This window comes from Petromyzon marinus, chromosome 17 (genome assembly GCF_048934315.1).
Source record: "Petromyzon marinus isolate PM22_M1 ecotype Great Lakes invasive population chromosome 17, UKy_Petmar_22M1.pri1.0, whole genome shotgun sequence".
NCBI lineage: Eukaryota > Metazoa > Chordata > Hyperoartia > Petromyzontiformes > Petromyzontidae > Petromyzon > Petromyzon marinus.
In genome coordinates, this window is record NC_133683.1 from 10,296,205 (window position 1) to 10,319,670 (window position 23,466).

At 56.3% G+C, this 23,466-nt stretch overlaps 1 protein-coding gene across 2 annotated transcripts in view; it reads left to right on the plus strand.

Annotated features, from left to right (window-relative positions):
• The window catches only part of LOC116943368 (cytoplasmic dynein 1 heavy chain 1-like), a 159,602-nt gene that overhangs the window by 106,760 nt on the left and 29,376 nt on the right, over window positions 1–23,466 (plus strand). The window contains exons 56-73 of one of the 2 annotated variants that reach the window (XM_032956208.2): window positions 247–366; window positions 1,350–1,470; window positions 1,934–2,129; window positions 2,778–2,895; window positions 3,620–3,835; window positions 4,503–4,715; window positions 7,107–7,234; window positions 7,614–7,767; window positions 8,161–8,307; window positions 8,418–8,568; window positions 9,760–10,013; window positions 10,642–10,776; window positions 11,879–11,973; window positions 12,414–12,618; window positions 15,820–15,895; window positions 18,395–18,555; window positions 19,417–19,528; window positions 22,870–22,930. In XM_032956208.2, coding sequence (XP_032812099.2) covers window positions 247–366; window positions 1,350–1,470; window positions 1,934–2,129; window positions 2,778–2,895; window positions 3,620–3,835; window positions 4,503–4,715; window positions 7,107–7,234; window positions 7,614–7,767; window positions 8,161–8,307; window positions 8,418–8,568; window positions 9,760–10,013; window positions 10,642–10,776; window positions 11,879–11,973; window positions 12,414–12,618; window positions 15,820–15,895; window positions 18,395–18,555; window positions 19,417–19,528; window positions 22,870–22,930 — 2,663 coding nt within the window. Of the gene's footprint in view, window positions 1–246; window positions 367–1,349; window positions 1,471–1,933; window positions 2,130–2,777; window positions 2,896–3,619; window positions 3,836–4,502; window positions 4,716–7,106; window positions 7,235–7,613; window positions 7,768–8,160; window positions 8,308–8,417; window positions 8,569–9,759; window positions 10,014–10,641; window positions 10,777–11,878; window positions 11,974–12,413; window positions 12,619–15,819; window positions 15,896–18,044; window positions 18,164–18,394; window positions 18,556–19,416; window positions 19,529–22,869; window positions 22,931–23,466 lie in introns of those variants that run through there. The other variant, XM_076067597.1, reaches the window with a different exon arrangement.

Here is a 23,466-nt window from a genome sequence, read left to right on the forward strand (position 1 = left end):
GTCCCACTCACCCACACGCCGTCCCACTCACCCACACGCCGTCCCACTCACCCGCACGCTCACCCCGTCCTGCTCACCCACACGCTCACCCCGTCCCACTCACCCACACCCCGTCCCACTCACCTACACGCCGTCCCGCTCACCCACACGCTCACCCCGTCCCGCTCACCCACGCCGTCCCACTCACTTACATTCTCACCCCGTCCAGCTCCTCGCCACGCTCACCCCGTCCCCCTGCCCCTGCAGGTGGAGGAGCTCAGGAAGGATCTGTCCATCAAGTCCCAGGAGCTCGAGGCCAAGAATGCGGCCGCCAACGACAAACTCAAGAAGATGGTGATTGGCCAGCAGGAGGCTGAGAAGAAGAAGGTGTGTGTGTGTGTGTACGTGTGTGTGTGTGTGTAGTGTGTGTGTGTGTGCGTGTGTGTGTGTGCGTGCGTGTGTGTGTGTGCGTGTGTGCGTGTGTGTGTGTGCGTGTGTGTGTGTGCGTGTGTGTGTGTGCGTGTGTGTGTGTTTGTGTGTGTTTGTGTTTGTGTGTGTGGTGTGTGTGTGGTGTGTGTGTGCGTGTGTGTGTGTGCGTGCGTGTGTGTGTGTGCGTGTGCGTGTGTGTGTGCGTGTGTGTGTGCATGTGTTTGTGTGTGTGTGTGTGTGCGTGTGTGCGTGTGCGTGCGTGCGTGTGTGTGCGTGTGTGTGTGTGTGTTTGTGCGTGCGTGTTTGTGCGTGTGTGTGTATGCGTGCGTGTGTGTGCGTGTGTGTGTGTGTGCGTGCATGTGTTTGTGTGCGTCTGTGATTGGTTAGTGCACTGCACACGACGACCAATAACAGCGGCAAATATTGAAACAAGCACCTGGTGCGGTGTGTAAAAATCAGCAGTGGGGAGACAAAGTCGGCCGGGCGTGGTGCTGGCCAACCACCCCCCCGTGTGCCGTGCCGGCCTTCACAGGTGCTCGCTAACAGCGCTTGCCCTAACAGCCCGTTGAGGCTCCACGTGGGGATCTTTGTGTGGGGACGTGATGGTGTGTGCGTGGCGAGCGGCGGTGCAGTGATTCGCGCGCTGCGATACGAAACTCGTGGCGCGAGCTCAATTCTCGGCCGCAGCCATCGTCAGCGGCAGCCATCGTCAGCGGCGAATATCCGAACCGATTCTTGCCGGCCCCCCACCCACCCGGGTCAACTCAGCCTCAAAGTGAGCACCTGGTGCGGTGCTTAAGCGTCAGCAGCGGTGCGGCAACAGCGGCGGGGCACCGGTCACGCCGCCTTGCCGTGCGCCGTAGGCGCTCGCGACACGCCGCGCACTCACCCCGGCAGCCCGTGGAGGCAACGCGGGGACCGCTGTCTCCGTGCGAGCGCAGGTGATGAGCCAGGAGATCCAGGAGTCGCTGCTGCGGCAGAACGAGGTGATCGCCGAGAAGCAGAAGAGCGTGTGCGAGGACCTGGAGCAGGTGGAGCCGGCTGTCATCGAAGCCCAGAACGGTGCGGCCGCCCCCTCCCCCCACCCCGCCCCTCACCCCTCCCCTACCCGCCCCCACCCCACCCCTCACCCCTCCCCTACCCGCCCCCTCCTCCCCCATGCTGGCCCAGGCTCGCAGCTCGGAGCTGCCGCATTTGCGTGTGTGTGGGGGAGCGGTAGTGTAGTGGTTAGCGCTACGCTGCGCTACGAACCCGGCGACCCGAGTTCGATTCCCGCTCACGGCCAACAACACCGGTGACGATTATCTGAACCGGTCCTGGGCCTCCCCTAGGTCGACTCGGCCTCAAATGAGTACCTGGTGCGATGTGTAAACAACACCCCTGGGAAGACAAAGGCGGCCGGGCGTGGTGTTGGCCACCCATCCCCTCGTGTGCCGTTCCGGCCTTCATAGGTGCTCCTTAACAGCACTTGCCCCAACGGTCCGTTAAGGCTACACGGGGGAACTTTGCCTTTGTGTGTGTGCAGCGGTAAAGTCCATCAAGAAGCAGCACCTGGTGGAGGTGCGGTCCATGGCGAACCCTCCGGCGGCGGTGAAGATGGCGCTGGAGTCGATCTGCCTCCTTCTCGGGGAGAACACGACGGACTGGAAGCAAATCCGCTCCATCATCATCCGCGACAACTTCATCCCCACCATCGTCAACTTCTCCGCCGACGAGATCAGGTGTGCGCGCGTTGAGGAGCGACGCTCGCAACGAGCGGAGCGCCGAGCGGCTAAAGCGCAGCAGGTTGGCATGGTGCATCTGCCAGTCGTTTCAGGCGGTCAACCCATGGCACCTGGGTCTGTCCCGTGGCTTGAAGGTGCACCGAGCCTGGCACAAGCACTGTGGTGACGTCACCGCCAGTCAGTGGTGAATGGCAGCTATTGTTGTTGTTGTTGTGAGTGTGTACGTTATGGTGAGCGGTAGTGTTTTGGTTAGAGCACCGCAGTACGAACCTGGCGACCCGAGATTCCTACTCGCGACCAACTTGCCCCAACAGTCTGTTAAACGCTATAGGGTGGATCTTTATCTCTATGTGTGTACGTGCGTGTGTACGTGTGTCTGGAGGAGCGACAATAGAGAGGTGAGCGCCACTGCACTATGAACCTCGAGACACGAGTTCGATTCCTGCTCATGGCCAACACCAATCACGAATATTTGAACCGCTCCTAGGGACTCCCCTAGGTCAACTTGGCGTTGAGTGAGTACCCCGTGCAGTGTGTAAGCTTGAGCACGGGGGAGACAAAGGCGGCCGGGCGTACGTGCAGCCACGCCGCCCCTCTCACCGCGTCGTTTAACCGACGGGACGTTTGACCTCCTCCCCAAACCAGCGACACGATCCGGGAGAAAATGAAGAAGGGCTACCTCTCGAACCCCAACTTCAACTACGACACGGTGAACCGCGCCTCGCTCGCCTGCGGGCCCATGGTCAAGTGGGCCACGGCGCAGGTGAGGGTCCCTCGCCGGTCGGGGGGTGGGGGGGGGCCGCCGTCTCACTGCGCGAACAGAGGAAGTTGGGGGTGGGGCGGTGATGGGCTGCCACTGAGCGAGATGCCCCCGGTATTATAATTTGAATAACATCAACAATTTACTTATTCGTCCAGGAGTCCTGGGACTCTTTTTTTTTATCAGGAGGGTCCTGCCGCGACATTGGGTTTTATGTTGTGAAGATTTTTTTCAGCCAATTAAGGATGAGTGTTTATTGTGTGTATGTACGTACGTTGAACTTCTCTCACCAACCGTGACAATCGGAGGTGTGGGGGAAGGACAACAAACCAAACACAGAAACTAGTTCAATATATTACACAGGGGGGTGGGAGGAAACCGGAGCACCCGGAGAAAACCCACACCTTGCACGAGGTTGACACAGATGGCGATCAGTCCACTTGCTGCTGTAGCCGCCTGGAGGGTACGGGCACGTCCTCGACAGCCACGGGTAGAAGGGGAGTTTCACAACAACATCAGTGTTCGGTGATCCGCCAACCCCTTGCTGCCACTGCCCCTGCGGCACCGGGTTACGGTGAGCAGCGGCGTGTAGCGTAGCCGGCGGGCGTGCCGGTTTGACGTGGTCTCGTGCGCGGGACACGAAGGGTGGCGTCGCCGTTCCGTCTCTCTGCGCCCCTGTGCTCCCCCCCACTCCGCCCATCCGCCATCCGCCGTGCCGGGACGACAGCTGAACTACGCGGACATGCTGAAGCGCGTCGAGCCGCTGCGCAACGAGCTCCGTAAGCTGGAGTGCGACGCCAAGGACAACCAGGCGCGCGCCGACGAGGTGGAGCACATGATCAGCGAGCTGGAGGCCAGCATCGCGCGCTACAAGGAGGAGTACGCGCTGCTCATCTCGCAGGCCCAGGCCATCAAGGCCGACCTGGCGGCCGTGGAGGCCAAGGTGAGCGCTGCCCACCCCCCCTCCTGTCCATCCGTCCGTGTCCGTACGTCCCGGTTCTCAACGCCACGCTGCTACGATCGTCATCGTCGGTCCGTTTTAATTGCGCCACGGTGGTGAGATGTTGACTGCGTCGCCTGGTATACAGGAGGTCGTGGGTTCAATTCCGACCCTCACACCTGCTGTGTATTTGGAGTTTGCGGTGTCTCTCTCCACGTGGTCGCGTGGATTTTTCTCCGGGTCCTTCCGGTTTTTCCCCTCCACATGTTTTTTAAACAACATCACGCGTTTAGAGTATTTGGCTGCTGTAAATTTCCACACGATCATATGCCACTTTGTTGTGCCTTTGTAGTTAAAACTAATAAAATATTAGTATTTTACCAGGTGAGGCTCACTGAGCTATGTAGCTCTTTTTCAGAAGCGACCTGGTCACACAAATGATAGCTCAACGAAGTGGCTTATCATCATCATCATCATCACGTGGAAACGTATAGCAGTAGCCAAATACTCTTAAGCGCGTGACGTTGATTCTAAATGTGGAGGGAAAAACCGGAGGACCCGGCGAAAAATCCGACCACGGAGAGAGGGACAGAGAGACACCAGGCGAGGTAGTTAACACCTCCCAGCCACCGTGGCGTCCAACCTCCACGCTCACCGTCGCTGTGTGCAGGTGAGCCGCAGCACGGCGCTGCTGCGCAGCCTCGCCGCCGAGCAGGACCGCTGGGAGCAGACGAGCCAGACCTTCCGCACGCAGATGTCCACCATCACGGGCGACTGCCTCCTGTCGTCCGCCTTCATGGCCTACGCCGGCTACTTCGACCAGCAGATGCGCCACAATCTGTTCAGCACCTGGGCGCAGCACCTGCAGCAGGCGAACATACAGGTGGGGCGGCTCGCACGCGGGACGCCGCTTCCGTTTTGTCGGGTCTGGCCGGGGAGTCGGGGACTCGTGTCGCCGGCCGGTTCGTGGCGCAGGTCGTGGTGGCCGCTCCGCTCCACTGCGCCTTCGTACGCGCACACGCACACAAAGACAAAGATCACCCGCGTAGCCTTAACAGACTGTAGGGGCAAGTGCTGTTGGCGAGCACCTATGAAGGCCGGAACGGTACACGAGGGTGTGGGTGACCAGCACACATGCACACACACACGCGCACACACACACGCGCACACACGCACACACGCACACACACACACACGCACGCAAACACAATAACGCAAACAGATAAAAAGCAAAGACCCCCACGTGTAGCCTGTTAGCGAGCAGCACCTGTGAAGGCCGTCACAGCGCACGAGCGCGTGGTGTGGCCGGAAAACGACGCCCGGCCGCGTTTGTCTTTTCAACGGCAATGTTTACACACTGCACCGGGTACTTATTTGAGGCTGAGTCGACCTAGGTGAGACCCAGGACCAGTTCAGATAATCGTCGCCGGTGTTGGCCGTGAGCGGGAATCGAACCCGGGTCGCCGTATTCGTCGTGCGGTGGACCGTCGGGGAGCGTGGCTGCCGTCCCCCTCCTGTGCCTCCACGTGGTTTGGGAGGCTCCGTGGTGAGCCCCGTGTCCGTCTTAGCCACACTCCGTGACTAACGGAAGTCAAAAGCTTTAAATTTTGATTTAAAGCTTTCGTGACTGCAGGGATTCATATTCTTGGTTCTTTCGGTAAAGTCACGGAGAAGGGAAACAATAAAATAAGACTGCTTGTGTTGCAGTCGAAACGTCGTGATAATTTTATTGTTTTATATTTTTATCATTTTATTGTTTCCCTTCTCCGTGACTTTACCGAAAGAACCAAGAATATAAAAAGCTTTATTTATTTATTTATTGCAACTCCGTCCCACCGCGCACATCAACGCCGCGACCCACCTGGCGCGGATCATTCTGCTGTCGTGTCGTCCAAGCGCAACAGCCAGGACGAATGCGCAGAAGAAACAAAACTTTAAAACTTAGATTTCCTCATCGTGTAGAGCTCGTCGAGAGGAACAGATTGCCGTGTCGTTCGCCTTCAACAGACATACAATGACGTCGCAGCGCAGTTTATGCGAGAGCCGGGGGCTTATGGGACCCCAGGGTCCTGCCATGAGGTTCATATCGAGCGGGGGTCCCCATCCCCCGGTCCCCGCACTGCGCACTCAATCTCAGTCACGTGGTGTTGGTAAGCCCACAAGCTGACCCCTAGTAGCCACAATGAGTAAAAAACAAACGTCGCTGGAGAGCTTCTTTGAAAAGGGGGAAAGACCCAATAGTGATCCCCCCCCCCCCGGTCCGTGAAAAAATTGTCTTCCACGAAACCGGTCCCTGGCTCCGGCTCATCGCCTGGCTGGCCGCTGCCTTCCCGCTTGTCTGTGGCTCCTCCTCGCCCCTCTGAGACGTCCTCTCTCTCTCTCTCTCTTTGACAGCGAGCGAATAATATGCAGTGATGTTACAAGTCCAAGTTAAACATTGAAATTTTTTCACATTAATAGGCCAAAGCGAACACATCCCGAGAGTGTGTGTGCATGTGTGTGCGTGTGTGTGTGCGTATGAATGTGCGTGTGTGTGTGTCTGTGTGTGCGTGTGTGTGGGGAGCGGTAGTGTAGCGGTTAGCGCGCTGCGCTACGAACCTGGCGACCCGGGTTCGATTCCCCCTCACGGCCAACATCGGTGACGATTCTCTGAACCGGTTCTGGGCCTCCCCTAGGTCGACTCAGCCTCAAATGAGTACTTGGTGCGATGTGTAAACATCGCCACTGGGGAGACAAAGGCGGCCGGGCGTGGTGCTGGCCACCCACTCCCTCGTGTGCCGTGCCGGCCTTTATAGGTGCTCGTTAACAGCAGTTGCCCCTACAGTCTGTTAAAGCTATACGGGGATCTTTGTTTGTTGTGTGTGTGTATGTATGTGCGTGTGTCTGCATGTGTGCATGTGTGCGCGAGCGATAGTGTAGCGGTTAACGCGCTGCGCTACGAACCTGGCGACCCGGATTCGATTCCCGTTCACGGCCAACACCAGTGACGATAATTCGAACCAGTCCTGGTCCTCCCCTAGGTCGACCCAGCCTCAAATGAGTACCCGGTGCGATGTGTAAACATCGTCACTGGGGAGACAAAGGCTGCCGGGTGCGGCGATGGCCACCCACCACCCCCTCGTTCGCCGTGCCGGCCTTCATAGGTGCTGTTCGCTAACAGCCCCAACAGTCTGTTAAGGCTGCACGGCGGGGGGGGGGGTTCTTTGTGCGTCTGTGAAGGCTGTACTTACGGGGGATCTGTACGCGCGTGTGCGTGCGTGTGTGCGTCCCGCAGTTCCGCACGGACATCGCGCGCACGGAGTACCTGTCGAACGCGGACGAGCGGCTGCGCTGGCAGGCGCACTCCCTCCCGGCGGACGAGCTCTGCACGGAGAACGCCATCATGCTCAAGCGCTACAACCGGTGACGGCGGCACCTACACGTACACACGTACACGCGTACACACGTGCACGCGCGCCCGTGAGCACGGGGAGCGGCGGGGGGGCAGCGGTCAGCACGACGAACCACGCGAGCCGAGTTCGATTCCCGCCCACGGCCACAACACCAGCGGCGATTGTCTGAACCGGTCCTGGGCCTCCTCTAGGGCGAATCGGCCTCAAATGAGTACCTGGTGCGATGTGTAAACATCGCCACTTGGGAGACAACGGCACCCGGGCGTACTGTTGGCCACCAACCCCCTCGTGCGTCGCGTTGGCCCGCGCAGGTAATACGCGCCAACAGCACTTGCCCCAACAGCATGTTGAGGCTATGGGGGGGGGGGGGGATCTCTGTCTTTGTGCAGGTACCCGCTCATCATCGACCCGTCAGGCCAGGCGACGGAGTTCATCATGAACGAGTACAAGGAGCGCAAGATCACGCGCACCAGCTTCCTGGACGACGCCTTCCGCAAGAACCTGGAGAGCGCCCTGCGCTTTGGAAACCCCCTGCTCGTGCAGGTCTCTCGCTCGCCACTCCTCGCTCACCGCTCCTCGCTCGCCGCTCACCACTCCTCGCTCGCCACTCCTCGCTCGCCGCTCCTCGCTCACCGCTCACCGCTCCTCGCTCACCGCTCACCACTCCTCGCTCACCGCTCCTCACTCACCGCTCCTCGCTCACCACTCCTCGCTTCTTGCTCACCACTCCTCGCTCGCCGCTCCTCGCTCGCCGCTCCTCGCTCCTCGCTCACCGCTCACCGCTCCTCGCTCACCGCTCCTCGCTCAGCACTTACTGCACTCACCTCACCACAGTGACCACTCAAACTAACTCACCTCACCACGCTCCAGTCAAACTAGACTTGTGTAGCCTCGTGTTGCCCAGAGTGACGACCGCGTGATGTCGCGTTGCCGCAGGACGTGGAGAGCTACGACCCCATCCTGAACCCGGTGCTGAACCGGGAGGTGCGGCGCACGGGCGGCCGCGTGCTCATCACGCTGGGCGACCAGGACATCGACCTGTCGCCCTCCTTCGTCATCTTCCTCTCCACGCGGGACCCCACGGTAGCCGCGACCGCGCCCCGATTCTCTTTTCCCCGATCGCGTCTGCGATACTTTCCTGCCGCATTCGGATCCTCCGCGTCATTTTGTTCTCCGCGTCCCCTCCGCACCAGGCCGAGTTCCCCCCGGACCTGTGCTCGCGCGTCACCTTCGTCAACTTCACGGTGACGAGGAGCAGCCTGCAGAGCCAGTGCCTCAACGAGGTGCTCAAGGCGGAGCGACCCGACGTGGACGAGAAGCGCTCCGACCTCCTCAAGCTCCAGGGCAAGCGACGCCACCTCGGCCCCCAACCCCCCTGCAGCGTCGCGGGGTCGTGTCATGGGGTCACATCGCGGGGTTACGTCACGGGGTCACGTCACTGGGTCACATCACTGGGTCATGTGACTCGGTCACTTTGCTGGGTCACTGGGTCATGTCACGGGGTCACATCACTGGGTCACGTCACTCGGTCACTTTTGCTGGGTCACTGGGTCACATCACTGGGTCACTTCGCTGGGTCACTTCGCTGGGTCACATCGCTGGGTCACGTCGCTGGGTCACGTGACTCGGTCACTTTGCTGGGTCACGTCACTGGGTCACGTCACTGGGTCACGTTACTGGGTCACGTCACTGGGTCACTTTGCTGGGTCACTGGGTCACGTCACTGGGTCACATTGCGATCCGATTAACATCGTGCCACGATGTTAACTACCTCGCCCGGTTTACAGGAGATCGTGGGTTCAATCCCGACCCTGACGCCTGCTATATATGTGGAGTCTGCGTGTCTCTCTTCCCGTGGTCGCGTGGATTTTTCTCCGGGTCCTTCCGGTTTTTCCCCTCCACATTTAGAAACAACGTCTTGTGTTTCGTCTGCAATAAATTTCCACGTGATAAGCCATGGGTCACTTCTGAAAAAGAGCCACATAGCTCAGTTGAACCTTATCTGGTAATATAAAATATTTTTGTCGTTTTTTTTGTTGTTGCGGTCGTTTGTGGCCGGGCCGACGCCGTGAGGCTCGCTACGCCGGAGAACGGCGGTTCGCTCGTCTCCTGTGCGGGGGCGGTGTCTGACGATTTGAGCCAAACGATGCGGGCGGTGCGAGAGTCGAGTCGACTCTGACACGGCTACGACGAGTCGCCCGAGCCACCACCGAGCCACAAAGCGGCATGCATGAAGGCTCGATATTCGACCGCTTTCCCTTGCCATCGAATACTCGCGCCCCTTCTGGAAGTTTCCGCCGACCTGACATGCTGCCTAACGAAGGCGGGAAACGCCCACTCCCGGTGTGACGCGGCTGCTGTCACCGATGACATCACTAATCTCTGGCCCTTCGCTATTTGCGTTCCGATTCGTCGAGCAAATGGACAGCGGCACTCCGCTGAGTCGTGGAATCTACCGCAGCGAGCCGCGGCTACCCTGACCTTACGCCGGCCCGGTGACCCCCCACGCCCCCCCGCCCCCCCTCTCCCAACCAGGCGAGTTCCAGCTGCGCCTGCGTCAGCTGGAGAAGTCGCTGCTGCAGGCGCTGAACGAGGTGAAGGGCCGCATCCTGGACGACGACACCATCATCACGACGCTGGAGAACCTGAAGCGCGAGGCGGCCGAGGTGACGCGCAAGGTGGAGGAGACGGACGTGGTGATGGCCGAGGTGGACGCCGTTTCTCAGCAATACCTCACCCTCTCCACCGCTTGCAGCTCCATCTACTTCACCATGGAAGCCCTCAGCCAGGTGAACCAGAGACGGAACTCTCCCTCCGGGAGGATCCCTCAGCCACAGCTCGGGAAGGGTAGTCGCGTGGCGGCTGCAGAGGCGGCGGTGGCAGCGGTGGCAGCGGTGGCAACGTCTACGCTACGCTACGCGTCCGATCTAAATAAAATATTCTGATTCCAATTCTGACACGTGGCTGCCGCCGGTGATCCGGCGCTGCGGAGGCAGCGGCGAGGTTCGGTGGATCACCGCACGCGCAAATGTTGTCAAACTCGTGAGCGTCGGGGAGGGGCTCGTACCCTGGCTTGCCAGGAGAATGGGGTAGAGCGAAGTGCCCACTAATCTCCATCTGTCCCTTGCACGCGTGGGTTTTTACCCCGGTTGCTACGGTTACCTCAGGCGTGTAAAATGCACATTAACTGGCTTTATCTCTGCACCTCCGTGTGTGCTGTGGACTGCACGGCGTCGTGAGCGGAACCGCTCTTGAGCCTCACATGACGAGGAACTCCCGAGGGTCCTCCTCGAGCGTCGGTGAGGAGGGGCTTCACGGACGTCCTCGCCGCCGGTCGTGTCACTGGCTCCGCGTGCGCCATCAGCGGCAAGCTGAGACGACCTTCTTTGTCCCCCGTGCCCTGCCACTCGCGCGCAGATCCACTTCCTGTACCAGTACTCGCTGCAGTTCTTCCTGGAGGTGTACCACGCCGTGCTCTACGACAACCCACACTTGGAGAAGGTGTCGGACCACAGCACGCGCCTCGCCACGCTCACACGCGACCTCTTCCAGGTGATGGGGGCCTCTAGCGGGTGATGGGGGCCTCTGGCGGGTGATGGGAGCCTCTGGTGGCTGATGGGGGCCTCTCCCGGGTGATGGGGGGCCTCTCCCGGGTGATGGGGGCCTCTCCCGGGTGATGGGGGCCTCTCTCCCAGGTGATGGGGGCCTCTCTCCCGGGTGGGCCGCCACTGTGAGGTGCAGGTGTCACCTCGCTTGCCTGGGCTCCGTTGTTGACTCGGGCACCTCTGTGCGTCCTCCCCCTGTTACGCAGGATGTGAGTGAGAGTGTGAGTGAAACTGAGAAAAACTAAACAATGTTTGTTATTTTACGAGGTAAGTCCCACTGAGCTGTGTAGCTCTTTTTCAGAAGCGAACCGGCCACAAATGAAAGCTGAGCGAAGTGTTTAATCAGCCAGTGAGTGGAGTTTGTATGTTCTCCCCCTGCTCTGCATGGGCCTGTCTCCGTGTTCTCCGGATTCCCCCCGTAGCTAATGAACACACACACACAGTGTAACTGGTGCGAGACCAAAAATCCCACCGCTGAAAAAATTACCTGCAAATTACTCAATTGGGATCACACAGCAACCGCAGCAGCATCGCCCCCTCCTACGTAAACTTGGCAGGACCCTCCTGAAAGCCCGAGGCTCGAGACTCGGGCTGTCCTGGGTGAACAAGCGGAACTCTCGCGGCAGTAGCAGGAGTGCGACACCAGGAGGTCACTCGCAGGGCAGGGTCCCGGTGAAGCCATGTGCCGGGGGTCGAGTGGCACAGGGGGCTGATGACGGACGTGTCATTCGGAGACTCGTGTCTGTCTGTGTACGTGGAGCGGAAGTTTAGCGCTTGGTACTCTGCGCCACGAACCCGGCGACCCGGCCAACACCGGTGATAATTACATTAACCGGTCCTGTGTCTCTTCTAGGTCGACTCAGCCTCAAATGTGCACCTGGTGCGAGGTTTAAACAACGCAACTGGGGAGCCAAGGACGGCCACGTGTGGCGCTGGCCACCCACCCCCTCGTGTGCCGTGCCGTCCTTCATAGGCGCTCGCTAACAGCACTTTCCCTAACATTCAGTTAAGGCTACAGGGGGGATCTTTGTCTTTGTGCGTGCGAGTAGGCCGTGTTCAACCGCGTTGGCCGGGGGATGCTGCACCAGGACCACGTGACGTTCGCCACGCTGCTCGCTCGCATCCGCCTCAAGGGCATGCCCAGGTGACTCCCTCCCTCCCTCTCCCTCCCCTCCCTCCCTCCCACACTCCCTCCCTCCCTCCCTCGACCGGTCGAGCTCCTGATGGGTTTTTCTCCCAGACTGGAGAAGCTTCTGAGTGATAAACGGGAAACGTGTGGGGGGGGGGGGGGTGGAACGATCTCCATGGAGCCCGGTCCCGCGACGCGTCTCCGCGCGGCAGTGGGGTGAAGGGTGGCTAACTCCCACTCCTTCCACAACGACAACAACAACAAATACCCTCTTGGTGGTGGGGGGGAGGGTTCTCGTGTAGAGCTCGCTCGAGTGGAGGCCATTCCTCCGCCAGCGTTGCGAGCAAGAGACGACTCCTTTATATCCGCCAGCGCGACCGACTCGACGTTTGTGGTTGTGGGACGGAGGGAGACCCCTGACCCTGACTTCGCCCCCCCCCCCCCCTCCTTGGCAGCGAGCCGTCGTACGACGCCGAGTTCCAGCACTTCCTGCGGGGCAAAGAGGCCGTCGTGGCTCTCGGAGGAGCGGGCCAGGCGGCCGTGAGCGGCGTCGCCCTCGCCAAGGTGCCAGGCCTCACGTCGGATCAGGCCGAGGCCACCGCTCGCCTGGCCCGGCTGCCGGCATTCCGGGACGTCGTCGCGCGCACGCAGGCCAATGAGGTGCGTGGCAGGGGGGGGGGGGTGCGTCTGGGGTCGGCGTGAGCGCCGAGTCGGCACGCGGCCATTAAGTTGGGGTTCGTGTTGCGCCGGTGGCACACCGCTTGGAACTCTGCGTGGGACGATCTGCTGCAGGGGTGGCCAACCTGGAACAGAGTACCCATGAGTTCCGCAAAGAGCCAAGTGTTTACGTATACTCTTTGGGTCTTTCGTTAAAGTCACGTCGATAGAAACATATTAAAAAAAAAATCACGACGTTTCGATCGCAACCCAAACAATCGTCTTCAGGTGAAAAAATACAGCAGGCGGGCTGCTGAGGCAGGAAGAAATATAGCGAGAGAGTGGGCGGGGCTAGAGATGGAATTTGCAAGTAAATGTAAGACCGCAGAGCTCGGAATACCCCGGCTATTGTGTTGCTAGAGATTAGCGTGTCAATGTGTTAATGTAACACCACGGTTACAGTGCTGAATAAGCCATCGTATTGCTCGAGATTAGAGATTAGCATGTCAATGTGTTAATGTAACCCCACGGTTACAGTGCTGAAGAAGCCATTGTATTGCTAGAGATTAGAGATTAGCATGTCAATGTGTTAATGTAATCCCACGGTGACATGCTGAATAAGCCATTGTATGGCTAGAGATTAGAGATTAGCATGTCAATGTATTAATGTAACCCCACGGTGACGATGCTGAAGAAGCCATTGTATTGCTAGAGATTAGAGATTAGCATGTCAATGTATTAATGTAACCCCACGGCTACGGTGCTGAAAAAGCCATTGTATGGCTAGAGATTAGAGATTAGCATGTCAATGTGTTAATGTAACCCCACGGTGACAGTGCTGAAGAAGCCATTGTATTGCTAGAGATTAGAGATTAGCATGTCAATGTGTTAATGTAACCCCACGGTGACGATGTTTAAGAAGCCATTGTATGGCTAGAGATTAGAGATTAGCATGTCAATGTGTTAATGTAACCCCACGGTGACGATGCTGAAGAAGCCATTGTATGGCTAGAGATTAGAGATTAGCATGTCAATGTGTTAATGTAACCCCACGGTGACGATGCTGAAGAAGTCATTGTATGGCTAGAGATTAGAGATGAGCATGTCAATGTTTAATGTGACCCCACGGTTATAGTGCTGAATAAGCCATTGTATTGCTCGAGATTAGAGATTAGCATGTCAATGTGTTAATGTAACCCCACAGTGACATGCTGAATAAGCCATTGTATGGCTAGAGATTAGAGATTAGCATGTCAATGTATCAATGTAACCCCACGGCTACGGTGCTGAAGAAGCCATTGTATGGCTAGAGATTAGAGATTAGCATGTCAATGTGTTAATGTAACCCCACGGTGACGGTGCTGAAGAAGTCATTGTATGGCTAGAGATTAGAGATTAGCATGTCAATGTGTTAATGTGACCCCACGGCGACGATGCTGAAGAAGCCATTGTATTGCTAGAGATTAGAGATTAGCATGTCAATGTGTTAATGTAACCCCACGGTTACAGTGCTGAAGAAGCCATTGTATGGCTAGAGATTAGAGATTAGCATGTCAATGTGTTAATGTAACCCCACGGCTACGGTGCTGAAGAAGCCATTGTATTGCTAGAGATTAGAGATTAGCATGTCAATGTGTTAATGTAACCCCACGGTGACGATGTTTAAGAAGCCATTGTATGGCTAGAGATTAGAGATGAGCATGTCAATGTGTTAATGTAACCCCACGGTTACAGTGCTGAAGAAGCCATTGTATTGCTAGAGATTAGAGATTAGCATGTCAATGTGTTAATGTAACCCCACGGTGATGGTGCTGAAGAAGCCATTGTATTGCTAGAGATTAGAGATTAGCATGTCAATGTGTTCATGTAACCCCACGGTGACGATGCTGAAGAAGTCATTGTATGGCTAGAGATTAGAGATTAGCATGTCAATGTGTTAATGTAACCCCACGGCGACGATGCTGAAGAAGCCATTGTATTGCTAGAGATTAGAGATTAGCATGTCAATCTGTTAATGTAACACCACGGTTACAGTGCTGAAGAAGCCATTGTATGGCTAGAGATTAGAGACTAGCATGTCAATGTGTTAATGTGACCCCACGGTTATGGTGCTGAAGAAGCCATTGTATTGCTCGAGATTAGAGACTAGCATGTCAATGTGTTAATGTAACCCCACGGCTACAGTGCTGAAGAAGCCATTGTATGGCTAGAGATTAGAGATTAGCGTGTCAATGTGTTAATGTAACCCCATGGTGACGATGCTGAAGAAGCCATTGTATTTCTCGAGATTAGAGACTAGCATGTCAATGTGAGACGGCTCCCGCAGCAGCGGCTGTGTTAATGAGAGAGACATTCAGCCTATTAAACAACGAGCGCCACCGCCGCATTGAGTAAAAGGGAGCAGCAGCTTTGTTAGTGAGACATTTAGCCTGTTAATGTAAAGACATTTAACAAGGTAATGTTACTCAGAGTCATAAATAACTGCTAACATAGGCAGGTAGGATGGAAGCATCACAGCCAGTTATGACTTCACCTGGTTAATAACGTCCTTCCAATGATGCTCAGTTTGTACCCATCTCGGTTGAAATTGTGTCTGTGTTTATATATCTGGATGGCTTCATGAACAAATCTTTGCTTGATAGCCAGTGGGTTTGCATAGTACCTTCATCTTGGAGAAATCAATTTCATGTGTGCCCACAGCATTAAAACAATGATCAGCCACGGCAGAGGTGTTGGTCCTACCGTGTTTCAGATCTACCTTATGTTCACGAACACGGTCCGAGACATGTCGCTTAGTTTCCCCAATGTAACTACTGCCGCAGACACAGCTTAGTTTGTAGACGCTGGGGTATTGCATGTCAGGGATCACATCCTTCACAGATGGGATCAGATTACGAATTTTACGTACTGTGTTGAATCGGACCTAAATCTTGTGTTTGCTCATGATTTTGGAAATCTTTTTGGTGACCCCTGCTATGTATGTCAAGGTGATGGTTTTGATTGGCTCCTCGTGACTTTACCGAAAGACCCAAAGAGTATGAATTCCTGCAATCACGAAAGCTTTAAGTCAATGTGTATATATAATATATTATAACTTTTATTTTTTGCTGCTACTGCGCTGGTACATTTCTGCGTTATGGGATTGTACGTGTGGTGTGGATGGGATTGTTTATGTGGTGTGCTGTGGGCTGGCGTCTGTTGCAGGATTTCCAGAAGTGGCTGGAGAGTGGCTCCCCAGAGCTGTGCGTGCCGGCCCTGTGGAGCGAGGAGAAGCCACTGAGTGAGACATGGCGCAACCACACGGAGACCCAACAGCGCACCGCACCACCACAGCCAGCCACATCACCCCACACCGCACCACCACAGCCAGCCACATCACCCCACACCGCACCACCACAGCTAGCCACATCACCCCACACCGCACCTCCACAGTCAGCCACATCATCCCACACCGCACCACCACAGTCAGCCACATCACCCCACACCGCACCACCACAGCCAGCCACATCACCCCACACCGCACCACCACAGCCAGCCACATCACCCCACACCGCACCACCACAGCCAGCCACATCACCCCACACCGCACCACTACAGCCAGCCACATCACCCCACACCGCACCACCACAGCCAGCCACATCACCCCACACCGCACCACCACAGCCAGCCACAATACCCCACACCGCACCACCACAGCCAGCCACATCACCCCACACCGCACTACCACAGTCAGCCACATCACCCCACACCGCACTACCACAGCCAGCCACATCACCCCACACCGCCCTAGCCCAGACAGCCACATCTTATTTTCTATATATATGAAATGGAAATTTGTGAATGTGTGTCTGTTCAAAATGTTTAGCATACTTCCCAACATAGCTTCCAGACTGTACACAATGCAAACATTTTAAAAATAGACTTTTGTATTTTGGGGGGGGGGGGGGGGGGTGGGGGGCGCAATAATGTATATATTTAGCACGGAAAATGAGCGGTGATGTCACATCTGTGACGTCACATCTGTGATGTCACCCGCATGCGGCAGCGTCACGCACAGTGTCTGCTGACGTCACACACAGTGTGCCTGTCTGACGTCACACACAGTGTGCCTGCTGACGTCACACAGTGTGTCTGTCTGACGTCACACACAGTGTGTCTGTCTGACGTCACACACAGTGTGCCTGTCTGACGTCACACACAGTGTGTCTGCTGACGTCACATACAGTGTGCCTGTCTGACGTCACACACAGTGTGCCTGCTGACGTCACACACAGTGTGCCTGCTGACGTCACACACAGTGTGCCTGCTGACGTCACACATCCCCCCCACCCTCCACGTTGGCCGTGTATTAATCCAAGACAATAATCTAAGTCTCGGGCGAAGCCGGGTAGTAAAGATAGTATTTTATATATAAAATGGAAATGTGTGGATATGTGTGACTGTTCGAAATGTTTAGCATACTTCCCAACATGCTACAAACTTTAAATTTGGCATGTGGGTAGCTTTCATACTGTACACAATGTAAAAGGTATAAAAATATACTTTTGCATTTGGGGCGGGGGTGGGGAATAGTGGATATAATCTATTCCACGGCAAGTGAGCAGTGACGTCACATCTGTGATGGACCAAACTATAAATTCCCGTGCGAAGAAGGGGTACACCTGCTGGTATATTTATAAAGCGCCTTTATCCAAGGCGCTTCACAAGGGTTGTGAGTGGTACAATGAAGGTAGCTAAAGGCGATGCGGTGAATCGGGATGGGCTATGGGGAGGGAGGTTTAGTGGGTACGGGAATCCTGCTGGGTGCCTCGGGATGGAGGGGAGGATGGGCCAGGGAGAGGAGGCGGGGGGGGAGGGTGCTGCCTGCTTCATGTGGAGGGGAAGTTTGTCCCAGTGCAAGGGGGCGAGTAGGGAAACGGAGGAGCGGAGAAGCTGATAGTGCACGAGGACTCAGCCACACCACCCCAGCCAGCCTCACCACCCCAGCCAACCTCACCACCTCAGCCACCCACACCACACCAGTCAGCATCACTATCCCATCCAGCCACACTACCCCAGCCACCCACACCACCCCAGCCAGCCTCACCACCCCAGGTCAGCCTCACCACCCCAGTCAGCCACACTACACTGCAGTTATGGTGTCGCTGGTGGTAATGATGAAGATGATGATGTTGATGGTGGCGGTGGTGGTGGTGGTGGTGATAGTTGTAGGTGTTGATGGTGATGGTGTTGTTGCCCCATCGTGTACCCCCAGTGGGGGTGGCGTTGATGGCGGTGGTGATGGTGGTGGCGATGGTGATGTTGATGATGGTAGAGATGATGATGGTGGTGATGATGATAGTGATGATGATGATAGTGATGATAGTGGTGGTGATGATAGTGGTGATGATGATGGTGATGATGTTGATGTGTGCCCCCTCCCCGTGTAGCCCCCGTGGGTGTGGCGTTGATGATGATGATGGTAGAGATGATGATGGTGGTGGTGGTGATGATGATGATGGTGATGTTGTGTGCCCCCCCCCTCCCCGTGTAGCCCCCGTGGGTGTGGCGTTGATGATGATGGTGGTGATGATGGTGGTGGTGATGATGGTGATGGTGGTGATGATGATGGTGATGTTGATGTTATGTGCCCCCTCCCCGTGTAGCCCCCGTGGGTGTGGCGTTGATGATGATGGTAGAGATGATGATGGTGGTGATGATGATGATGATGGTAGAGATGATGATGGTGGTGGTGGTGATGATGATGGTGATGTTGTGTGCCCCCCCCCTCCCCGTGTAGCCCCCGTGGGTGTGGCGTTGATGCGCCTGCTGAGCGTGCAGGCGCTGCGCCCCGACCGGCTGCTGGCGGCGGCCCACGCCCTCGTGTCGTGCGTCCTCGCCGATGGCTTCATGAGCGGCCTCGACCAGGAGATGGACCTGGCGGCCATCGTCGACAATGAGGTAGCGGCCCGCGGCGGAGACGGACGCGCCGTCGCCGCCTTAGAATCACGCTCTAAGGCGGCGACTCGGGCCTGCTGCTGTCAGGCCCCGTACCGTCACCAAAGGCGACTCGCGAGACTCGGTCAGGCTTCCCTGGCTAAACAAGCGGAACGTCGATAACACCACCACCGGAAGAACACTGAGGCACACCGCTAAGCGTGGCTGGGGCAAGGGCGCCACGGTGGCTAGGAGATGTTAGCTACCTCGCCTGGTATGCAGGAGGTCGTGGGTTCCATCCCGACCCCGATGCCTGCTGAATATTTGGAGTTTGCTTGTGTCTCTCTGTCTCTCTCCCTGTGGTCCTGTGAGGTTTTTCTCCAAGTCCTCCGGGTTGCTCGCCACATTCTGAAAAAGTTCTGTATAGCTCAGTGGGCCTTACCTGGTATGATAAAAACATAGTTTAGTTTACTATAAGCTTGCACTCATTACACACACAATGCTCTTGCCACAAATGGACCACAATACCTTGCTGAGCTCATCAAGGAGCATAAACCATCACGCAAACTGCGGTCATCCTCGCAGCGGCCTTTGGCTGACCATCAAACAAAGACGGTGGTCACCTCATCGCGCACTTTCAGATGCGCTTCTGCGGCCGTCTGGAACGCTCTTCCTTCCGATATTAGAACAGATTTTTGTGTTTAGTTTGTTGTCCTTCCCCCGCACCTCCGATGGCCACGGTTGGCTACGTACGGTGAGGAATAATTAAACATGCATACAACCGCTTTTCCATCGCGCAATGTGACTCGGGACGGCTCGTCGCTCCTCCTCCTCCTCATCGCTTCCCCCCTCCTCCGTGGCCCTCTGCCCCGGCCCGCTGTGAAGGTTCGCCCCGGGACGCCCGTGCTCATGTGCTCCGTGCCTGGGTACGACGCCAGCGGCAGGGTGGAGGACCTGGCCACTGAGCAGAACAAGTTCCTCACCTCCATCGCCATTGGTGGGGGCAGCATCGTCGTCGTCATTGTCAATATCGTTGTCGTCGTCGTCGTCATAATCGTCATCATTCTCAACATCGTCGTCATCGTCATTATCATCATCATCGTCGTCGTCATTATCGTCGTCGTCATTGTCGTCATCATCATCGTCGTCGTCATCATCGTCGTCGTCATAATCGTCGTCGTCATGGTCATCGTCATTGTCAACATTGTCGTCATTGTCGTCATTGTCATCATCGTCGTCATCATTGTCGTCATCATCATCATCGTCGTCATTGTCGTCATCATCATCATCGTCGTTGTCATCATCATCATTGTCATCATCGTTGTCGTCATTATCGTCATCACCGTCGTCATTGTTATCGTCATCAGCATCATCTTTGCATTTACATGGCACTTACTGAAATGCCACAGCAACTCAGTATCACCTCGCATGACATCTCATCGCAAACATTCGAAGGGGACCCCCCAGTGGCAGTTGTCCTTGTGCGGCACAAGGTGGCTCACCTGACATGATTCTGCTGCCACCAGGGGGCGATGTTGCTACGTGTAATCCCAATTCAGTAACTGTCGAGGAATAAAATAAAAGTGTTAATTTGGACGTGAATGCCGGTACATACGAACCCACAGATGACGTCATGGGATCTTTCATGTCCGCTGTGAGGCGTGTATTTATACTGTCCACTCGGAGTGTTGACCTGGGTGGCCTGCTGAATTCGAACCATGAGCCTCTGATTCGCCACTCGGCCCAAAATGTGAAACACACACAGGCACAAAGACAAAGATCCCCCGTGTAGCGTTAACACACTGCTGGGGCAAGTGTGGCACACGAGGGGGTGGGGTGGCCAACACCACGCCCGGCCGCCTTTGTCTCCCCAGTGGCGATGTTTACACACCGCACCAGGTACTCATTTAAGGCTGAGTCGACCTAGGGGAGGCCCAGGACCTGTTCAGATAATCGTCACCGGTGTCGGACGTCAACGGGAATTGAACCCGGGCCGCCAAGTTCGCAGCGCTGCGTAGCGCTGACCGCTGCACCATCGCTCACGCACACACACACTCACGCACACACACGCACACACACACACTCACGCACACACACACACACTCACGCACACACACACACACTCACGCACACACTCACACACACACACTCACACACACACACACTCACGCACACACACACTCACGCACACACTCACGCACACACACTCACACACACACACTCACACACACACACTCACGCACACACACACACACTCACGCACACACTCACGCACACACTCACACACACTCACACACACACTCACACACACACACTCACGCACACACACACACACTCACGCACACACACACACACACTCACGCACACACACACACTCACGCACACACACACACACTCACGCACTCACGTACACTCACGCACACACACACACTCACACACACTCACGCACACACACTCACACTCACACACACTCACGCACACACACACTCACGCACACACACACTCACACACACACACTCACGCACACACACACACTCACGCACACACACACACACACTCACGCACACACACACACTCACGCACACACACACACTCACGCACACACACACACACTCACGCACACACACACACACACTCACGCACACACACACACGCACATTCACGCACTCACGTACACTCACGCACACACACACACTCACGCACACACACACACTCACGCACACACACACGCACATTCACGCACTCACGTACACTCACGCACACACACACACACTCACGCACACACACACACTCACGCACACACACACACTCACACACTCACGCACACACACACACTCACGCACACACACACACACTCACGCACACACTCACGCACACACACACACTCACGCACACACACGCACATTCACGCACACACACACACGCACATTCACGCACTCACGTACACTCACGCACACACACACACTCACGCACACACACACACTCACGCACACACACACGCACATTCACGCACTCACGTACACTCACGCACACACACACACACTCACGCACACACACACACACTCACGCACACACTCACGCACACACACACACACTCACACACACACACACGCACATTCACGCACTCACGTACACTCACGCACACACACACACACTCACGCACACACACACACACTCACGCACACACTCACGCACACACACACTCACGCACACACACACGCACATTCACGCACTCACGTACACTCACGCACACACACACACTCACGCACACACACACACACTCACGCACACACACACACACTCACGCACACACTCACGCACACACACACACACACTCACGCACGCACACACACACTCACGCACACACTCACGCACACACACACACACTCACGCACGCACACACACGCACATTCACGCACTCACGTACACTCACGCACACACACACACTCACGCACACACACACTCACACACACACACACGTACACTCACGCACTCACGTACACTCACGCACACTCACGCACGTACACTCACGCACACTCACGTACACTCACGCACACACACACGTACACTCACGCACACGAACGCACACGCACGCACACACACACGTACACTCACGCACATGCACGTACACTCACGCACACGTACACTCACGCACACACACGTACACTCACGCACGTACACTCACGCACACGCACGTACACACACACACACGTACACTCACGCACACACACACACGTACACTCACGCACGTACACTCACGCACACACACACGTACACTCACGCACGTACACTCACGCACACTCATGCACACTCACGCACACTCACGCACACTCATGCACACTCACGCACACTCACGCACGTACACTCACGCACACTCACGCACGTACACTCACGCACACTCACGCACGTACACTCACACACGCACGCGCGTACACTCACGTACACTCATGCGCACGCACGTACACTCATGCACATTCACATACACTCACGCACACTCGCGCACACTCGCGCACACGCACGCACGTACACTCGCGCACACGCACGCACGTACACTCACGCACACACGTACACTCACGTACACTCACGTACACTCACGCACACGCACGTACACTCACGCACATGCACGCACGTACACTCACGCACGTACACGCACGTACACTCACGCACGCACGTACACTCACGCACGTACACGCACGTACACTCACGCACGTACACTCACGCACGTACACTCACGCACGTACACTCACTACACTCAGGCACGAACGGGTCGCCTGTCGTAGTCGTCTCGGTAAATGTCTCCGGCGTCGCTCTCTCTGCGACTCGTTTGATCTTCCTCAGGCTCGGCCGAGGGCTTCAGCCAGGCCGAGAAGGCGATCAACTCCGCGGTGAAGTCCGGCCGGTGAGCCTCCGCCGTCACCCTCCACCGGCCTCGCACGAGTCGCTCGTTCTAGCGTCCCGCACCCACCCATCATTCACCCCCTACTCACGTAGCAACCGTCTCCATAGCAACCATCACCCATCATTCACCCTCTACTCACACAGCAACCATCTCCATAGCGACCGTCACTCATCATTCACCCCCTACTCACGTAGCAACCGTCTCCATAGCAACCATCACCCATCATTCACCCTCTACTCACACAGCAACCATCTCCATAGCGACCGTCACTCATCATTCACCCTCTACTCACGTAGCAACCGTCTCCATAGCGAATGTCACCCATCATTCACTCTCTACTCACACAGCAACCATCTCCATAGCAACCGTCACTCATCATTCACCCCCTACTCACGTAGCAACTGTCTCCATAGCAACCGTCACTCATCATTCACCCCCTACTCACGTAGCAACCGTCTCCATAGCGACCGTCACTCATCATTCACCCCCTACTCACGTAGCAACCGTCTCCATAGCAACCGTCACCCATCATTCAC